Consider the following 20,739-nt stretch of genomic DNA (forward strand, 5'->3'; position numbering starts at 1 on the left):
ATAAAGGCTAAACTCCCCAGAACAGTCTGGGAACGACTGTCACAACTGTGTACTCTGTCAGTAGTGAGTATTTGGGTGTTTAAAATAAGTCAGTAGCTTCAAGAGTGGTTAGAGGATGGGGAGTTCAGGGAATTCAAGCTCTTAAAAGTGATATAGATATTTTTTGCCAGGCGCTGAAATCTAAGAAACAAATATGTTTTCCATCTGCGATAAACAGTGGTTTAAAATGTAGTACTATTACAGCAGATTACACATTTACATTACATTATCTTGCTCCAGTATCCAAGGACGCAAATGGGGAGAGTGCCCCTAAGCATACAATCACAGAAAATATTTAGTTAGGCCCACAAAATGAACCAAATAATCACAGAAAATTGGAGAACATGAGGTTTTACAAGTTTTTAAAGATAACTGCAGTTATCTGATAGCAGCCAGTTCCTTATTTTTTGGTAGTCCAAAAAAAATCCTCAATAAGGTCAAGCAGTCATAGCCTACTTCTGCTCCTAAAACAGCTTAAATTAGCTAAAGGGCATACTTTACAGTGCACAACCAAGCTAAAAGACCAAAGTTACTTTTCATTAGTTTTGTTTTGACAAGTTTCGGGTTTACAAAAGTTTCAGGAGTGACTTCCTGGAAAAAAAATGTTAACACTTCCACCCTGTTACTGACAAAAAAGCCATTATAAAATTATGAAATATCTCAATGTATTGGCATATCAAACACTGATAAACATACCCTCCAGTAAATCTGATGCAGAGCCCAGACAGTACTCCATCACCAGCTGAAAGAGAAAATAGTTAAACCTCAAATAAAATGGAAACTAATCACTCACATGGAATGAGCACCGTTATAAATTTTAATTAAAGCTTTAAAGTTTGTGAAAAGTCCTAGTCTAAAGAATGTAGAGGAAGTGGGCGTACAACAGTTAGCCACAACATTAAAATCAAACAGAAAAGTGAAGTGACTAACACTTATTATCTTGATGGCAGAGGTCTTGCGTAACAGGACAGTGTGTAGAAATAGCTCAAGCCCTAGCCTCTAAACTCTGCAGACTCAAAACTGGTCAAACATCAGTGGGATCTACCAGAGCAGGCACAACCCGCAGAAGCACCACCCAGCAATCAGCAGCCAATGTTCTTATGACAGACACCAGAAGCCCCAATGGGACAGAGTTGATTTGGCAGTGCACTGTAGGCGGTTTTGATGTTGTGGCTGATCAGTGTACACAAAGAAACATAAGTACACAGTAGGAAAACATACCGAGCAGGACATGAAAACAAAAGAATGTAAGTAAAGAATGAGAGAGAGCAGAAGAGAGAAAGATAAATCAAGTATCCTGCCAGACTAAAAAAAAAAAGAGGAACTTGAACAAAAAAAAGAGGATGTAGAAAAGGATCTACAAACCCAGGCAGTGTTGTCTTTCAAGTAGCAGCCTTTGTACTCAATTGTGTTTGGGTGTCGCAGCTGTCCCAAAAACTTGACTTCCTTAATGATGTCCTGCCACTTCTGCAAAAGGAAAGAATGATTCCAGCCTTTAGGTACTATTAAACTAACACTTAACTAAGACTTTAAATACAATGCATTAACCAGTGACAGATATTTTACATCTGTATCTCTCTTGCTATTGTCTATTGACAGAAAGGTTTTCTTTAAAGGCACTGCACCAATATAAATAATAAACAAACTGAAAGCTGGCTCCACTTCAACTAGTATGGAAAAGTTGGACAATAGCTTGCAAGTGCCCTCACACAAAATCATCACTCACTGTTTTATAAAAAGATACAAGTTGACTAAACCACTGAGATGTGGGCTTGAGTTCAGCCGAAGTACAAGCTGTGATCCCATAGGATGCCTTCTGAAATATGCTTCTGCCTAAACATTTCCAGCAGTTTTCTTGAGGTAGACACGTGTTTGTTCCAAGCTTTGCATCTGGTGTGGGCAATTATCTTCCATTATTTTCACATTATTTCTGTTCCTTCAGAGTAACTAACCACCACATGAGACATCTCACAACTTCACAAGCATAGCATCAAGCTGTGTGAAGTAGCAGAAAATGATGTAATGCTGCTTTTTGCATTCTGAGCTATACCTCCCACATCATAGAAAAAAAAAAAGGTTATCTGACCAAACCTAACCAAATGCTCACTTGAGGTTTTTCTTTTTTTGGTCCCTCTGATATGGTTCCACAGACAAAACCATCTAAAACTGGAGCATTCACATTGTATGTGCCATATCTACATTTTCCAGCATGTATATTTTCTTACTTCAGTAGTCTGCTTGCCATTATAGGACATCTTTTTGATGGCCACCACCTCGTTGGAGTAGGAGTTCCGAGCCTGAGAGAGAAAATAGAAAAGATCACACTCTATTAAGGTCTTTAAACACAAGGTCTAAATGCTTAGGAAAAGACAGCTCACACGAAGACAAATACAGTAAACCTCCCACAGGATATAACAAGGCCTCATGTTTGTTTTTGTCATTTTTTTGTTTGTTTTCGGTACCTTTAGGGTACCTTTTTGGTCCCCTAGCCACAAAGTTATATTGGCATTCTACAACATAAACATACATACATACAGACTCAAAAGTGATCTTAATGCCCACAGGGTAACCTTTGGTCTTCTATTAAAATGTGAAAGTTAACATCAAAAGGTCACTACATAAATATTATATTTATAGAAAAAATAAAACATAACATGTACTGTACCTAAAAAGCACGAGCTATAGCAGCCTGTTTTTGGACAGTGGTACTTATTAGTTCAGGGACCAATCTAATGTAAAACATCCAAGTGCAAGTAAAACTAAATACTTACATTAATCTAAAATAAATATCCACCTGAACAACGTAAATCAGGTGAGGTTTATCTATAGCCACTTTAACTGTTTGAGTTATCTGTCCACATTTACATTTGCATGCTAAACCCATGGTGTTAACCTCTGAGGCACTTTGCCTCAGGGACAGCTAGGCTGTGGCTCAGCCTAAGCCCTTATCTGAGCTTCATCCCATATACAATTGAATGGGAAATTCATGTTGAGATTCAAATGGAATTACAGTAACAGGAGGCAAGAGAGTATTCCCATTTGACTTTTTTTCAGATTAATTTGATCCCAATGATTGCCTGTCAGTTTATGCATAAGAGCATGCATTCCTCTTATTATAGGATACAGCTAGATGGCATTACATATGAGGAAACAAAAATCAATCAAAACTAAGAAATTTAAATAGGCTAATTGTATTGCTAATTGCATTAGAAGGGAATGTGTTACTAATTACAAACTCTTTAATTCAGCAACCATTATCAGGGTGTGTGTGAACCCCTTGTTGGTGTTGGGTCTGTGTTCTCAGGAGGTAATTTCCCCTTGTTTCCTTCTGTAATGGGAGTTACTCGTTTGTCTTTACACAAGTACAAAAGCAGTCACAGTTATAGTTAGGGAATTTTATGTATTTGACAATGCACATTTACTGTGGTAACTACTGTATTTTTTTTCTCCTATAGTCATTACTTTTACAGATTCAGACTAACTTCAAATAGAAAACAAACAAACAAAAGGTGTCCTTTGAGTATCCACTTTCTAAAAATCAGGTGAGAGAAGCTCCGATTAGCCACTAGTAATAGATAACAGCAACTGATTCACTGATGTACTGATTCATCTCTCAGGCAAAAATTCATACTAACCCGTCTTCAGGTTGGAGTGTATCAGAATGGGTTAAAAAAACAAAACAATAAAAAAAACAACCTTACCTGCTTTGAATAGAAAATATTGTGATGTTTAAATAAATACTGTTCTTAAAAGATATAATAAATTAGCATATATGAAACATAAGGGAGTAAGTAGTAGTAGTTTTTGTAAAGCTGTAAACATGAGTTGCCATTGACAATGATTTTAGATATCATTTTAGATGATAGTATCGTATGTATCGATTTTGTATAACACAATAAAAACTTTTCTTTTTTTTAATTATAATGTATCCTTAGTTCAATCACTGAAAAAATAAAGCTATTAACAACATTTACAAAAACTGCCCTTGCTGACAGCAAGCACTGTTGTAATAGGGGTAGTACAAGTGTGTCAGTGAGCACAGGATTGACATCAGGGCAGGATTTAGACACACACTGGAGATTGTCAGCCAGACGGACATGGGTACTAGGACTACTACTGATGTACTGGTCGTGTGTACGTGTACATGACATGGGATAGTAAAGCCCTGGCAGTCAAGAAAATCCTCCCCCTTCATTGACTACTACTTTGTATTTATATATCAACAGAACAGCTGTCTTGCAAGGCAGGGAGGAGGCTTATCGCCCCTAGTCCTGCATCTGGAGGAAAAGGGAGAAAGGAGGAGAAAAAGGAGAATACAGGATGCTTTTCATTCCCTCCTCCATGCAGCTTTAATATCAAAGCTTGATGAGTAATTAGTGATGATGAGATTAATAAGAAACAGAAAAAGTGCTGAGAGAGGATCTGTCTCCACTTAACTGCTTTCAAAGAGCCATAATGTGGTGCACTACATTTACAGCATACATATTCCTTTATTCAGCAGGAAGTGTAAGTATGTGCGTATGTAACTAGCTAATAGGGGTGGGTTTTTATAATCGATTCATCGATTAAAATCGATTCTGGCTTGGATAACGTAAAATCGATTCATTAAAATCCTGAATCGATTTTTTAATATAAATTTATTTTGTCCGAAATGCCAGAATCTCTGGTGACATCTCACAAAATTTCAAGAACCACCAAACAGTAAATGAGAGCAGGTACAGGGATTCTGCACATAGACTTAAACACACAGCGCAACCCGCGGATCAGAATCAGTTAGATGTCGCCTTTCTCACAGTCGGGGCTGAAAGCCGACAGCTCGCTGATCCGGGTCTGCGCTTTGTGTTCACGCCCTTTATGCGCTGATTCTAAAGCTGTTAGTTTGATCTCTCTCCAAACAATATTGACCGAACCAGCAGCAAAAGAAGATCCAAACGCTTCACATAAACATCGTCATGAATTCACTCTTTTACTGTTTTGCTTCCATTGCGATGCACAGCTCCCTCTCTCCCTCTCTCTCTCCCTCCCTCCCCCCCCCCCCTCTCTCTCTCTCAAACAGTTTCGCTTTCTTCATTATTCGCTTGCTTGTTACGCACAAGTCTACTGTTGTTTACAGCGCTGTCGGCCGCTGTTTTTTTCCTTTTTACATTCTTCCGAAAAGAAAGCCTCATTTCTGCTGTTCAATACTGAACAAATTTAAACTTTTTAATATTATTCAAAATGCAAAATGCTTAGCCGTGTGTCTAATAAAACCGCTGTAACGTCAGAGGCAATGTTCATTAATTAATGGTTTTCTTTCGTTTTTGATGTACTGCAGAATATTTGTATAAAATCCCAGGCCAGGAAAATCACCTTCATGTTTTTCTGTGTTTTATCTTCAGCTACTTTGACACAAAGGCATCTGCTGTGATGCTCACACCTTGGATAAAGTCTTGCGAGTGTCAGCTTCCTTTTTATAGATACAAAAATATGTAAATGTTCTGATCTGAATTATACTTCTGACTGTCAAAATTTCCCAGATTTAAATCGAATCGAATCGAATTAAATCGAATCGTGGATCAAATCGATTTGGGACCTTGTGAATCGGAATTGAATCGATTCTAGAAATCAGTGACGATACCCAGCCCTACTAGCTAATAACAATGATAAACTGCAATATATAATGTTAGAAGTGTTTATGCAACTTCTTAAATGATCCAACCACTTTTGCTGTTCTTTCAGATCTGTATCACTAAAGCTGCAAAACTCAAATTAAGTGCTTTAAATCTATCTCAAAAAGAATAATTTCTAATTTACTTCAAGGCCTTTGAAAGCCAGAGTTACCATAATTGTGAACTGATACTTACAAAGTAGACGGCCCCAAAGCTGCCATGGCCGATCTCATGTAGGTCACAGAAAACGTCCTCTGGGTCATCTTTGAAGAAGAGGTCAGCCAACTCGGGGTCCTTCGGTACTCCTTTCCGTGTGGACGACGGCATTATGTGCTGGACATGGGCTAGGCGCCAGGGACCGCACTCACATACACGCTACTTCTGCTACTACCACCACCAAATATCCACGACGGGTCCGGCATTGGCCAGCTAGACCTGGGAAAAAGAAAGGTCAAGAGAATAGACTATTAGGCTGATATTTACTGCCGTGCACTGGATAACAACACATTTGTTTCCTAGCATATATGCTAAAATTAGATGCATTTATACCCAAGGATGGTTGTTGATACTTGTGAACATCCAGACACTGTTTGATTTAATGTCACTTCACAGAATATCCTTATTTCATGTGCAATATGCAGGGCTTCTTTGAGTATTTTCATTAGTGCTTCTCATTGACAGCTGATAGGTGATAAGACAGGAAAAAAATTAATAAAAAAATGTTTGCTAATAATGACGACGATAGCTGTCTAGTCCTGCTGCTCATCACACACAGTCACACTTGCATACACAGTCACACGCACATGTTTGACAGCAGAAGTTGAGTCACTGATGCATCATTTCCACACATGGACATAGTGCCCGCGCACACACACAAACACACTAATGCTGACTGTTTTGTATCACAAGGCTGCAGCCAGGCCATCAAGCGTGTATGCATCCTGGACACCCTGCTCCAGTTAGCTTCGTTGAACATGCAACACACATTCACACCCATGCACGCAGGCGCACAGCATCTCTCTGATACCAGTGTCTCTCATTCTCTCCCTCTCTCTTTCTTTCTACCATGAAATCAGTGTGCACATCAGCCAGATGCAGCAAGTAAATCTGGCTCCAAAGGCCAGCCCCACACAGAGAAAGCTGACATACAGGCAGAGGCAGCAAGACACACAGGCACCCAGGCCAAGACACGAAGCATCAGCATCATCCTAATCCTCTGCTCTTAAAGGGATCTAAGCCATTGCACCCACTCCAAAAATATCAGTCTTAAAGGCAAAGTCCTGAGCCCTCTGTGCCATAGCACCAGACGCATAATGATTCCAGCCTTGGGGTTTTGAATATGGACAGAAATATGTGTCACTAGGCTTCGTGTATGTTTTGGTTATTGGAATTTCGTTTGAGAAACATGGATTTTTTTTCCAACACATGGCCACAAAAAGCTAAATAACAGCTTTTATTGTACTTTAAACTGTCCACTTGATGTAACCAGGAAGCTACTGTTAGCTTCTTGTGCTACTCTTGATAAGTTTTTCCACAGATATACTGGGCTGATGACACTACCCAATTCAATGTAAAGGATATGAGCTTGGACATAAGTAAGTTTTAAAGACTTTTGAAATATCAAAGTAAGTAAAGTGAGTGGTTTGGAGCAAAAAGACTTGTTGCTGTGCTTCATATTCCAAAATCTAAATATAAATCAAAATATACAGTGACACTGCCCACAGTCTATTTCAGTGAATGTTAGAAATAATGATGAAGAAAACCACAATGACACACATGCTGCTTCTTATGAACTTCTGCATACAGAAAGGTCTCCTGGAGCACTGTGACAGCCTGCTGCCATTTAAAAAGCTGCCGTAACATCTCAGCTTTGCGTAAATCAGTTGTGCTGTAGCCTGACTAAAATCAATTTCATGGCATTTAGCCCTGGCTTCTCTTGAAGAATGCTCCACAACATTCTTGTAAGTAGCCACAGATTTACACATAAACAACGGCCATGGTTCCAGTTTATCAGCCTGTATAAGGTGAGAGATCATACATGCAGGTTTACAAATTAGTTTAAGGCATCTATTGGTCATAGAGGGTTTTTTTCTCAGAAACATAAAACCCTAATATGGCTTCTTCATGACTACAATAAAAATCTTACAGTTGATGAAGTGTGTACAATATAGCAGTGTAGCTGTTTGTACACAAACTTCTACTGCGCACAGTTACTGGTGCAGCTCGAAGCTCTTTGTGATCTCATCAAATATCCAATCAATGAGCTTTTTCAATAATGTGGGTTGTAAATTAAACATTAGTACTATTTTATTAATGTGTATTTTATATTTATTCCAACATAAAAGTGCAATAAAAGAATATAAATCAGTTTAAGAAACGTGCATACATCGCCTTATATCTGGATGCATGTGTGTGCAATGTTTATTCTTACATAAACACACATATACAGCAGTAAGTATTTAATTTGCTTTTTCCTAAGTGCACCTACAATATGAACCTGTGTGTGTCCATGTCTGTGTTAGTGACTCTGAAACATTTGTCTGTGTGTCTCCTGGTTGCATCAGCCCCGTCTTTCTCTCATCTCTCCTGCTTAAGCTCTCTAACATAACTACTTAAAAAAAAAAAAAAAAGCCTGACACAACCTCCATCTCACCTTTCTCCCCACACCCACAGCATATAGTGCACATAAGTACAGATATACATGTACATACCCTCACTATGATGCATTCATTAGTTTGTACAGGGTAACAAAAATGAGAGGGGGGAGAAAAAAAAATCCAACAGAGTAAGTGGGCTTTACCCAAACTCTGAAAGCTGATCTAAGCCACAAAGATAGAACAATCTCCTGACTGTTTCCAAGAGACAAAAATGAAGCAAATGAACACCTAATTCATGTGATCACTCCAGAGACTGAACACCTTCTCTCGTTCTTTTCCATTCTTCCTCCTCCAGTCTCCCGAAATGTGTGAAGTGATGCAATGTGGCAACAACAGGTTGTAACTCAGGGGGCTTCGTAAACCTGTTACTAGCCCAGCAAAGCCCAGTGTTTGGACAGTTTGCTCTGTGTGTGTGTGTGTGTGTGTGTGTGTGTGTGTGTGTGTGTGTGTGTGTGTGTGTGTGTGTGTGTGTGTGTGTGTGTGTGTGTTAAGGATCTATGAATGGCATTGTTCTGAGAGAGCTGCTTAGGCAAATGGCTTAGACAGATTAAATGCTTGTGTGTGTAAATTTTTTACAACATACTCAGAGCCACATTTTCAAATAATGACACTATACATATGCGTAGGTGTGAATCTTTTTGCATGTGCAGAAATAATGTACACCTAGTGTGTAAATGGGATGTGTGTGAGGTGCAGGTGGGTAATTAGGCTACCGGATTTGCTATATACAATAAACTATACATCATAAATACAAATTATGTGCAAAAGAGATTATGTGATTTATGCTAATCTGACTAGTACTTACACAAACACAGCTTCACTGGAGAATTTAATATGTTTTGAAGAGCAATTAGAAGGATTTTCCACTAAAATTCTTGATAGTGAGTTCATACATGAATTGGCAGTGTTTGGTCCCAAAAAATTTAAAACATACCGTTTCCAGGTAGGGGTTAACATTGACAAGCTTTTATCAGGTATTACCAGTAAAAAATCCTGTCATGATATTTACAAATGTAATGTATTATCTTTCTAGTGTACATATTTGTTAAAAAAAAAAAAAAAAAAAGTTTAAAGCAACAACAGTGCTTGTATCTTGATACACTACACCAACAACACATTTATTCTAATGTCAGTAAACACAATCAAAAAATATTTATGGGACATATATAACATAACATTAGGCATATACAAGAAACATACATGCATAACAAAGCATATCCATAATACCCTTAGGCCCCCTCTTAGCATTGCTATCACTAATTGATGTGCCAACGTGTTCTTAAGGACCACTCAAGCTGACAGATATGGCTCTATACCATCTGCGGCACTGCAAGTATTTAAATGGGACACCGCAATGTAAATAAGCCTATATATCATAAAATGGTTCAGAAAGCCAATCATACCAATACTGTTCAAATTGAACATTTAGAAAGGTTTTCAATACAGGATTTGTATTCATTATTTTTTAAATGATTATATTCTTTTAAACAATACCTGAATAATAGACTGTGCAAGGGCATAAGAATTAACTGGGCTACCACATAGACAGATAAGAGAGAAAAGAGGAAACAGAATTGTTTTTGTATAATTGATATTATTGATAAATGAAAACAGACGACAGCTTCACAGAAATATTGAGTGTCTTCTGTGCAAAAGGTGAGTAAACTAATTCTGAAACCCACTGTATTGTACAGGAGTTATTAAAAAGGTTTCTAAGACCGTATCAATAATAATCAATAAATGACAGTATCAATAATTGCCTGAAAAAGACAAGCTTGGAGAAAGAAGAACATTTTCTTTGCATGCAGTCATTTACAGTAGGTTCACGTCTATCTAAAGTCATGTGTGCACAAATGAAGTACATGCTTCTGAGGTTGTTTGTGTACATTTACATCACAAATGCAGGTATGCACTAATGTATGTATGTTTATGTTTACACATGGATAAACAGGGTACTGTACACAAGCATGTATCTGCACCAATACATCAATGAGAGCACACAATTGCCCATATGTTTCTGTATAGCCAGGGGGGTTTAGCAGCTTACTGGCCCTCCTCCCAGCTTTAGACAGGAACAGGAATTAGACAGACTGTGGGAATTCTTACTGGGATTCAAATCACCAGCTCTAATCAGAAACGGGGAAAAAAAGAAGAAGCAGAAAATCCACCAAACTGTACACTGAGGCTAGTCCTATGGTGGGTATGTGTGTGAGAGTGCAAGAATAAGAATTACGTAATAATCCAGTTCTCTCAACTCCTATCATGACATTATAGAAAGCGGGCTTAGAGCCTTAGTAGTGTGTATTAGTGTAGTAGTGTGCGCAGATAGAGCCTCACATCTCACTGGAGTAGGAGAAGGTCCTTGGAGGATACAGCATTTGTGTGTGTGACATGTGCATGTATGTGTGTGTGTTATGCCTCTTCATGGCATAAAATGGGTCAACCTTGTTATTGTATGAATAATATAAAAGCCTACTTAAATGCACAATCCAAGGTTGTATAGTGATGACAACAAGCCAAATTAAAGCTACAGATGTGATAACACTCTTTCTTATTGTGGAAAGTCTGTGAAGTGTATGTTCTGAATCAACACAAATGGCCATTTATTAAGGATAGACTACATATATTTGGCACAACCTCAATAGTATAATAGCTTAATTTGAATGGTAATTCTCCAGACTGCTGCCTGGCCACTGAGTTCAGGCAGATGTAGTGAACTGATGACTCTAAAGCACTCACAGGCAGTGGTGGAGTCCCCACTGAAGCACAAGCCTGAGGGTCATTTTGACCTGTCCTGAGGTTGAGCAATGATATTAAAATCAGGAACAAGTAGATAAAACTCCAAATGCAAGCATCAAGCAAACTGCCACCATCAACTATTAAGAGCATTATCTTTCTGCAATTTTGTAGACTCCACAAAGATGCACACATGCAACCTGCACCCTTCTCTCATCAAAGGAAGCAAAGTCTACCTGCTTCTATATGCATAATATTAGACAAATCACCCATCATTACATAATAAAGGATTGGTGGAGAGAGCAATAATAAAAAGGATAGATAATGTATTTGAAGAAATAGGTGTCAGGACTGTCAAAACAGGTATATCAGTATTTTGCACATGTCTCAACTCTGTATATTTTTATATATTTTATTTATTGTTTACTCTATTTAATTTGTAAAATATGTGTACACACACACACACACACACACACACACACACACACACACACACACACACACACACAAAAATATTTAGTATACACATCCAGAAATGCATATACTATTATATATTGTACATATATTTATTAGTTTCAGATGTAGCCATTCTTGTATTTTGCTTGTTTACATTATTGTATTTTGCACAACTCTGTTGCTTGTGAAGCTCGCACACAAAAATTTCACTCACGTGTACTGTACCAATGTACCTGCACATGTGATGTGACAATAAAAGTGACAATAAAAGTGATTTGATTTGATTTGATTTGATTATTGGAGCTTTCAGTTTAAGCTCAAGGGTTATTTTTTTGTTTGTTTTTAAGGACAGATTTTGCAGTTTGTAGCTCTTATCTGTGTACTACAAATAACCCATCAAATTAAATTTATTATGGGCATGATATTCAGTCAAACAGAATCTAATATTCTGACACATGGGGTTATCATGCAAGATTAGCAGTCTGTTGGTTTGGTGAACAGAGTGGCCTGGAATGGAGTGAAATTCGAGGCCTAAATTATTGTTGCAGTCTGTCTCTGTTCACAGTTAATTCATCTTCTTTCAAATGGTAGCCACACTCACGAGGACGTATGCAGGAAGCATGAAGAGTTAGGCATATTATATAAAATAAACACAAAAAACCCTTTCATTTCTTTGACAGATAGATTTCCATTCTCATATGAAGCCATGACACAAAGCTGCTAAGGGCATTAACATTTAATCAGGTGGCAGAATCACTTCAGGCTATATGAGCCCCTGTTTTCCTATGAAGAAAGTGAAGACATGAAACATTTGCAGCTAAAGTCAAAAGTTCACTCCGTTTCATCCTCGACACCTTGCCAGTTACATTTTTAAGCAGTATTTGTGACCTGTCTTATGGACCTGATTGTGAAGCAGCTCTCTAAAGTGTGAACTTAACAGATTCTTTGCCCTTGAGCTCACAAGACTGACAGTGAGGGGAAGTCGAGACATTTCAAATAAGTCTTTATCCTTGCCTAGAGAGGCGTTCTGTAACCAAAATCATTCCTCTCTACCACACCCAATCCCCACAAGCTTTTTTCCTCCCCAATCAGGGTGTGACTCAGCAGCAAGTTTTGCCTACGGAACAGAATGTACACTCACTCACACACGCGCGCTTTCCTTTTCACCGATTCCAATGATGGCTGTGGGCTCTCTGTGTAAAGATGACAAGTTGGCAGAAGGATTTACATTTTTGCCTAATTCATAAAAGACTGCAAACCACAGACAAACCTCAAGTTCTTCAATCGCTACAGCTTAGTGGTGCCCGAGCAAAATTACTTTCTATGGAAAACTGAAAACAACTGTGGTATAACAAAGTAAACCAAACAAAAACGTTCCTTTTAATGCAACCCTTGTCCACCAAATTCAACTGCAGTACTTAATCAGAGTCACTTCAAAAACACAATCACCATGACTATAGAAAAAAAGAACAGTGATGTAGCTGTGACATAACATGAACTTTCATTTTAATTTAAACTGCTGTTAACTTCAAAACTGGTCCAGGCAAGAAAGTTTTTTTCATGTCACAACCTGAGGAAAAATTCTTGCAAATCAGTGTGAAAGAGAGGTGATTGGCTGTTAAGTACATCAGAGAGCCAGCAGGGCAGAAGCTTTCAATATTGACCCAGTTTGCATTTGGCTGATCCCTGTGTCATCTGTCTTAACTGTAGCATGAAGGGGATTTCTGACACACAAATGAATTCATTGTATTAAAAATAAAATAAAACAAAAAATAAAAAACTGCTCATAGACAGATTGTCATAATATGCAAAAACAATACATCAAACAGCCTCAGAGAGTCAAATACATAACCTACCTGTAGAAATGTGTTGAGGGGTATGTAGGACTAGCCTGTCTTCCCTCTCTCTTCTCGGTTTAAATCCAGTGTTGCATTTTTTCAGATGCCCTCATGACTGGTGGAATACTGCTCCTGGGGTTTAAAAAAAAAGAAAAAAAAAAGAGGCAAAAACAAACAAATAAAATTTTGGGTGGGATATTTTAGACACTATGATTATCAATTTGATCTCGTATCATTAGCTTCACTCTGAAAGTGCCTACTTTGTCAACCATTTAGTATTTTTTCCCCATTTCACAACATTTTACAGTCTCAACAAGCATCTGAACTACATTTTATATCATCTTCCTTACTCTAGAGTACCAAAGGGTTGTTCATTGGCTCATAAAACAAGAAAGGAGGAAAGTAATATTTACCAGTAAGAACCATAAGGAATTCTTTACAGCCATAGGTGTAGTGCTCACAGAGTGTACGGTAACAAAGGTCACTAAATCATCACTGAGCGTAAATAATCAAAAGTGTCATGTAAAAATTTAATTTCGATTGATTGATTCATCAGGTCAACAGCATATATATGAGATACACTAAATTATAACTGTAACCATGCCATAGGTGGACTCTGGAACTGAAACAAATAGCATGACACATCTGATAACAGCAGATGGTGAAATGACTCAACAGCCAATGAAAATCTTTGTAGTGATAGATACTTATTATGTTCTCAGTTTCGGGAAAGATGGCAATGTAATTTCCATAACAAAAACAGAAAATTTAGCGGAAATGTAATCTGTGTACATTTTCTCAAAAAGGCGGGCTTGAGATGTTTTTTGCCTTAAAATGCTCATTGGTATAACTTTATTCAGTGCAGCAGTAAAAATACAGGCACCATCTTCATGGATCCACAGTCTACCTTTATGCAGAACGACAGATACAAAAACCATGTTCGTGTTGAGTGATTTTCTACACCCACTTGGCCATTTTCACAGGGAGCTCGAGGTCTATGCCAGACTACAGTCAGCTGACAACATCTCAGGCTAGATATCCGAGCATTTTATATGAAGAAGTGCTTCCTATTTTGCAGACAAATGCATCTTCTTTCAAATACATGAGTTCAAGGACACTACATACAGTGCTTATGGACACAAGCTTTTGCAAGCACACCCACAAGCAAGCATAATATTTTGTTTTCATCCACGTACACACACAGTATTACACATATAGTCGATTCACACATACACATCAAATCTGAGAGAGTTGTTCTGACAGCAGAGCGCTGTCAGCTACTGGGCTTTATTTCGTTCTGACAAGCAGGTGGAACAGCATCAACTACCAGTGAATCCAACCTCACCCACAACTACATAATCGTTTTGAGACGGGCACACAATAAAAATCAATTGTTGTCTCGGACAATCAAGATTTACAGTAGATCTGTTATTTAGGACACAAATGACACTGTGACCTTTTTGTTTGAGCAACCGAATTCCTGTGTCTAATCAAACTGGAATGAGTCCTTTCCTCATCTCCTCTGCCTCCCACATTACAGCCATTTTTACCCTTCTCTCTCTCTCTCTGTCTTATTGGTTAACCCCCACTACTTCCTCCTTTCTCTTTTTGATGGTGCCGAGTGGCAGATTGGACGCTCAAAGGAACCACATTCAATAATAAAACAGGGAGAGGGGATTCAGAGATGAGAGAAGAGAGATAAAAATGTATTGTGCCCCTTCTGAGTGTCCCTGAATGATTTATAACACAACTGACGCTTGCATGAGCCTCTGGGAAAGTTGTGGCTGCACTTCTCCTCCTCCTCGCTTACTCCACCCTGCCTGGCATTTATGACCAAGCAACAATGAAAAGAAAAATATGTACAGTCTATGTAGTGGGAATAAGTATAACAGTACAGGTTTATTTGCATCTTTTATTTGAGTCTTCGAGTTCTTGACGAGGTCAGTTTTATTTGATGGACTGATAAGAACATAAAGGCAGCATTGTGAGTGTTTTAAAGAGGTTTCGATTGTCTTCACTTTGAAATAAAATAATACATTTTATACTGATGTACTGTACTGTGTGAGCTATATAAGGGCTTTTAAAATACACTACTTTGAAATGAGTCAAAATCTTGTTCAGTTAATTATGTGACATGGCTGTACAAATTGTAATAATTTCATTGAAACAATCTTTTATCAAATTGGATTGCTGATTAATTATCTGTTAACTGAGCAATTAGTTAATGGATTAAGGGTTAGAGGTATAAACACAGAAAATGCATGCAGACTGTAAAGATACTTCATTTGAATAAAAAAAAAAACATGAATATTTTATGTACAGTACAAAAATGAAGAATAAATCAGCAGAATGAGTTACAATAGATAAACCCTGTTGTCACAAGCGAACATAATCGAGTCCTAAGGCAATTTTGTAAATACTGGTCCTTTACACATTTTATGTGAATGAAACAGAAAAGAGGTCATATTAAATTTAAAAAAATGAAAGTTAAACTGGAATGTCTCCTGGCCTGGTGGCTGAGAAGCATACTGCTGCAATGCTAACCAAATGTTTCAGAGCATTCAGTGGATGTGCATACATGTGAGTCGTGGTGTTGGAGGAAAAGAGAAGGTTATAAAGGTTAGCGGGCCAGCTGCAGCATGACATGATGAAATGTGCTTTAACAAAGGAAAAAAAAAAAAAAAAAAAAAAAACAGAAAAATGGCTGAGACTAAGGCACAGAGCATGTGGTAATCACTTAAACAGTAAAGTTTAAAAAAAAAAAGGGTTAGGGATATTGTGGGTTTGTAGAAGATAAGTTAAAGAGTGTGACAGCCCATGTGAAAAGTTTCTGATTTTAAGGCTCTTAACTAGTCCATGCTCACCTGTACAAACATAAATGAGTGAAATACTAATCAAATTACTTCTTATTCCAAGTTCAGAAGAATTAAGGTAACGTATGCTCTGGAAAACATGCATAACAGCATCTCTGACATTCTATGTTAACATTCTTTCATAAACTTCATTAGTGTATTGCCTAGAAATCAAAATCCTGAAATCCATCTCTTACTTTCTGTTCCTCCTGTTATGACACACTGTGATATGAATCAGAAATCTTGAGTCACATGTTGTCAATTTCCAAGACACAACTTGGCCAACAAAAACTGCTTCAACCGCCTAACATTGCATTTCTTATTTTTGGTTGAAAAAAAGAAAAAAGAAAACAAAAAAAGAAAAACTGCTTTCAAGGGGATTGGCCAAACAATTCATCAAGTGAGATGTCAGGGTGTCAAACATGGACTTTGTCCAACTTTAATCCCCTTTTAGCTTCAGTTTTTAGATGTAAAAACAAAATGTCACAAAACTGATTGTAGACGTTATAAACAATGACATCACTTCCTTCATGAAAACCTGGGGAATTTTGTGCAATCTAAGAACTGAAAGCACGAGAAATGGTGTCAGTAGCCAACTTTTGAATTATGTGCATAATTGGAGCACTAAAAACCAGTTAGGCTAGTTTGATAGTTCATCCTTCTTTTTTGAGTGTTGATTTTCCTAAATTTAAATGAATGACACTAATACTCAGAGTTTACAAATGTAATCAATGACTCCCAGTGTGGCTGAGGATGACTGAGGTGGGTTTTTGATGAGTCATTTTGGAGTTGTGCTTAAAATCATGTCCCATAGTGACACACCGCTTTATTTAAAGCCGAGGCAACCAAAATGCGAGGCTATTTCAACAACACGAAAAATTCTTCCCGGATGAAAATAAACTAATCCAGCGAGATAGAAAGAAACTAAACATTATGTTCTGATTATTCTGCCAGGGTGGCATGGTGTGGATTTTTATAGCAGTGACTCATTTTCACACAGTGAAGAATACACACATACACATACATAGTTTATGCTGTAAAGCAGGATTTGGAGACTTCAGGGCAGCTCTCATCTCAAGAGCTTAGTGGCACTACTGAGACATGCATGCATACAAACGCACAAACGCACACAAGACTGTTACCTTCTCAGATTAGTTTTAAGCCTAATGCCAACATAAATGTAGGCGTTGGTGGATTGAGGGACAAATACTAGACAAATAAGTGGCCCATCCACCGACCTAAACCCTGGGCCAATTCTTACTCATTAGTTTATTTGAAGTGATTCGCTCTTGTTGCCTTAAAGCAACAACAGCTCAGAACCTTACAGTGGGTACTTTATTTGTGCTTTAGATGACTTATGATGAACTCTGCACAGATTACTTTGATGGACCTCTACATTTCTATCTCGCTTAAGCACCGTGGGGATGAAGTACAGATTAGAGATGAGCTAGTGTGCCTACGATCGTGACTTAAACTAATGCAGAGACAACAAATGTAATCTGCAGCTTTATCAGCAGAATGGGTTTTTTTGTTTGTTTGTTTTTGGGGGGTTTCCATTGTGTGAATGGAAAAAAAAAATGTGGAAGACTTTTGGTCAGTAATCACATCCTTAAAGAAAAAAGGGAAAAAACTAAGTCCCCACTCTATAAAAAAAACTATGTCTGGATCGCCATAACTTTCACAGGAAGCATTTTAAAAATCATGCATAGAGCTAGAAAAGGCTCCGTGGCATTTGTCAGCTCTAGGTAAGATTGTCTGTTTACTACTGTGTGAGGGGGAGGGGGAAAAAAAGAAGAAGAAGTGTTGTTATGCTTCCTACCACTGATTACCCTGAAAATTCACATAATGTAAAATAAGGATGCAAGGATAGGGGAAAAAACATCTGCAGAAGTCTTGATTTGACTGGCCAAAAACCCTCACAAAAAAACCCAACAAAAAACAAAGGATTCATGTTCCCTGTAACACAAACACTAAATAAGAATGGTGTTAACAGAAGCGCAAGATGAAAACATTTTTAAAGTATACTCCAAATAATATCAGCTGGATGTTCCACAACACTTGTGGATGATATTCTGCAGTCACATGATTTAAACAATTTAGAGGGGGGCAAAAAGGCACCGCTCAACAACAAAACTGTATTCCAGCTGTGAAACATAGTGGAGGCCAATATCATGGCTTGCTACCCCAGGGCCTGGATGCTTTGCAATAACTGAAGAAACTTTTAATTCAAATCTGAATCAAGAAATTTTACAAAAAAAAAAAAATGTCAGGGGAGCAGTCCATGACCCTAAAACGTCAGAGAGGGTGAGTGATGCAAGACAATTACCCAAAACTCAAAAGCAAATGAACAACACGATGATTTAAAGAAAAAGAGAGCACAAGAGAGACAAATGTCTTGTTTACCAATGGCCGCTGTGCCATGACCTGAAGAGAGCTTGTCAATCAAGTCATCCAATAAATAAGCCAAACCCATATTTTACAAAGATGATTTCTCATCAAAACAGCTTGGGTTCACTATATTTTGTTAGTAATCAATGCCAAAAACTGGTTATTCCAAATGGTAAAGGATTCAAAAACGTTTGTTCTTGCAAATACACTGCCAGAATACATAACAAAAACAGGTTTAAGAACCAGCATTTAGACAGAAGATAATGTCACTGGGTCACTAATGGTGGTGTATAAAGTGCGTAATACTGTGTCTCCAGACAGCTTTTTTGATCATTCAAGACAGAAAACTTTGAATAAATCTCTAATTGTAAAATAATGCCACCCAAATGTTCCCTGTCACTACTGTCATTAACACATGTTGATAATCTTAAATTCTTTCAGCCTTTAAAAGATATTCACTGTTAAAATGCATTTTCAAAACAGCCATGAAAGTCCCTGAAAGACAATGCTTCAAAGCGTCACTCTGTGCTGTACTCTTATTGAAGTGAAATTAAAGGCTGATACCCATATCTTCCAAAAGGTCAAAGTGCAAGTATGTGTAAATTGTGTGTGACGTGGGTCCAGTGTTTTGAGTGAGTCTAGTGTATAAGAGATAATGTTACCAGCACATTGCTGCAGCTACTGTGAAGTACATCCCGAAAGGGGTGATTAAGTTACTGTAATCAACCATAAAGTGCCAAGACATGCCAATTCACTGTATAAGGTCCTGGTTCATCCAATATTACCATAGTGTTACCCAGTCCCTCTATTTAAGCAGAATTGGTCAGAACAGAACCTAAGACTTTAGTTATCTACTAGCAACGAATGCTATGAAATTTATTCCATTGCTTCATTTATGTTTATGCTCTTACACAATACTGAAGTTGAAATCCTGCCTCTGAAAGAGGCATATTGTACTTTATATAAGCCTGCAATTATTGCAATTTCAATAATTTTAAAAATTCGGATTCAGGGGCACCTCCAGCAACAATGGCCCTAATGTTACTCGCAATGTCTATTACAGTAGAATGGCTCTCAATAGTCCCAAGTTACACAATGCACACTTGTGACAAAGCAGAGGAGGACGGCCCTTTTGTGTCTTACAGCTTTGTAGGTCAATGGCAATTTTAATCTCCACATTGATGTAGAAAAGCCATTTTCAATTATGTAGACCTACAGAGTGTTATGTAATGAGAATGGAACAAGCACAACCAAGACACATAAAAGCCTTCACACATGAGAATGATTTGGAGGCCTATTATATCTTTGGCTTTGGGCCTCTTAGACTTGAGAGGCCTAAAAACTTAATCTAATCTAAGACGTGGAGAGAGTAGTGATGAAAATGTATTGAAAATTTCAATAAACAAACAGTTAATTCATTTCTAAAGTAACTGAATGAAAAATAAAAAGATTTTCAGATAGAAACATTTTGCATTTAATTCCATGTAAATTTAAATCTTAAATTTAAAAAAGGTTTAATTTCTGTTTGACAATGTGTATTGGAATAAAAAAGTAAATGCAGGACAAAAAGAGTTCTGTGAAGATAGAAATGTTGGTTTGCTAAAAATAAAGTCATTACTTCTGATTGTTTGCACTGGAAAAACTGCTTCTATCCATCTCGGCACAGTGAAAGATAAAGCCAGCAAAATCAAATCACACAGATAATCTAACATAAGTCTCAGCATATACAAGGATCATCTTTGAAATGTTCTTTCCAAGACCTAAAAGTTCAGAGGAGATTATTCTGAGTTGCTTTGAAACATTTTTCCATCCAAGAAGCTACAAAAGTATTTTATCCTAATTTGGAGTCTTGTAAAGCAAATTCACAGTACCCAAGCCTCTCTATACGAGTGATTTTCATTTGTACTGAGGTAATGAAGTAGCCGACCTGTGTGGTATCTAAAACATCCCCCAATTAATGCATCACCAGCATACCTTGTGCGTTGGACACATGTGCACTTGTCTGAAAATGGTAATGAAAGCTAGGCATACTCACACATATGCAGGCACACAAACATACGCACAGCACTGGTCACACTCATTCTGCTGCACAAAGACCATCCTTCATTCACTGTGAAAGCTTTTT

At 37.7% G+C, this 20,739-nt stretch overlaps 1 protein-coding gene across 4 annotated transcripts in view; it reads right to left on the reverse strand.

Moving 5' to 3' along the window:
• Positions 1-20,739, reverse strand: part of taok3a (TAO kinase 3a) — a 64,474-nt gene that overhangs the window by 26,415 nt on the left and 17,320 nt on the right. For 3 of the 4 annotated variants that reach the window (XM_026188222.1, XM_026188224.1, XM_026188225.1), the window contains exons 2-6: positions 13,393-13,506; positions 5,883-6,122; positions 2,265-2,336; positions 1,405-1,506; positions 736-781 (exon numbers count right to left, since the gene is read on the reverse strand). In XM_026188222.1, the coding sequence (XP_026044007.1) occupies positions 736-781; positions 1,405-1,506; positions 2,265-2,336; positions 5,883-6,014 (352 nt within the window). In that variant the 5' untranslated portion in view covers positions 6,015-6,122; positions 13,393-13,506. Of the gene's footprint in view, positions 1-735; positions 782-1,404; positions 1,507-2,264; positions 2,337-5,882; positions 6,123-12,677; positions 12,730-13,392; positions 13,507-20,739 lie in introns of all 4 variants that reach the window. The other variant, XM_026188223.1, reaches the window with a different exon arrangement.

The sequence above is a fragment of the Astatotilapia calliptera genome, chromosome 12 (genome assembly GCF_900246225.1).
Source record: "Astatotilapia calliptera chromosome 12, fAstCal1.2, whole genome shotgun sequence".
NCBI lineage: Eukaryota > Metazoa > Chordata > Actinopteri > Cichliformes > Cichlidae > Astatotilapia > Astatotilapia calliptera.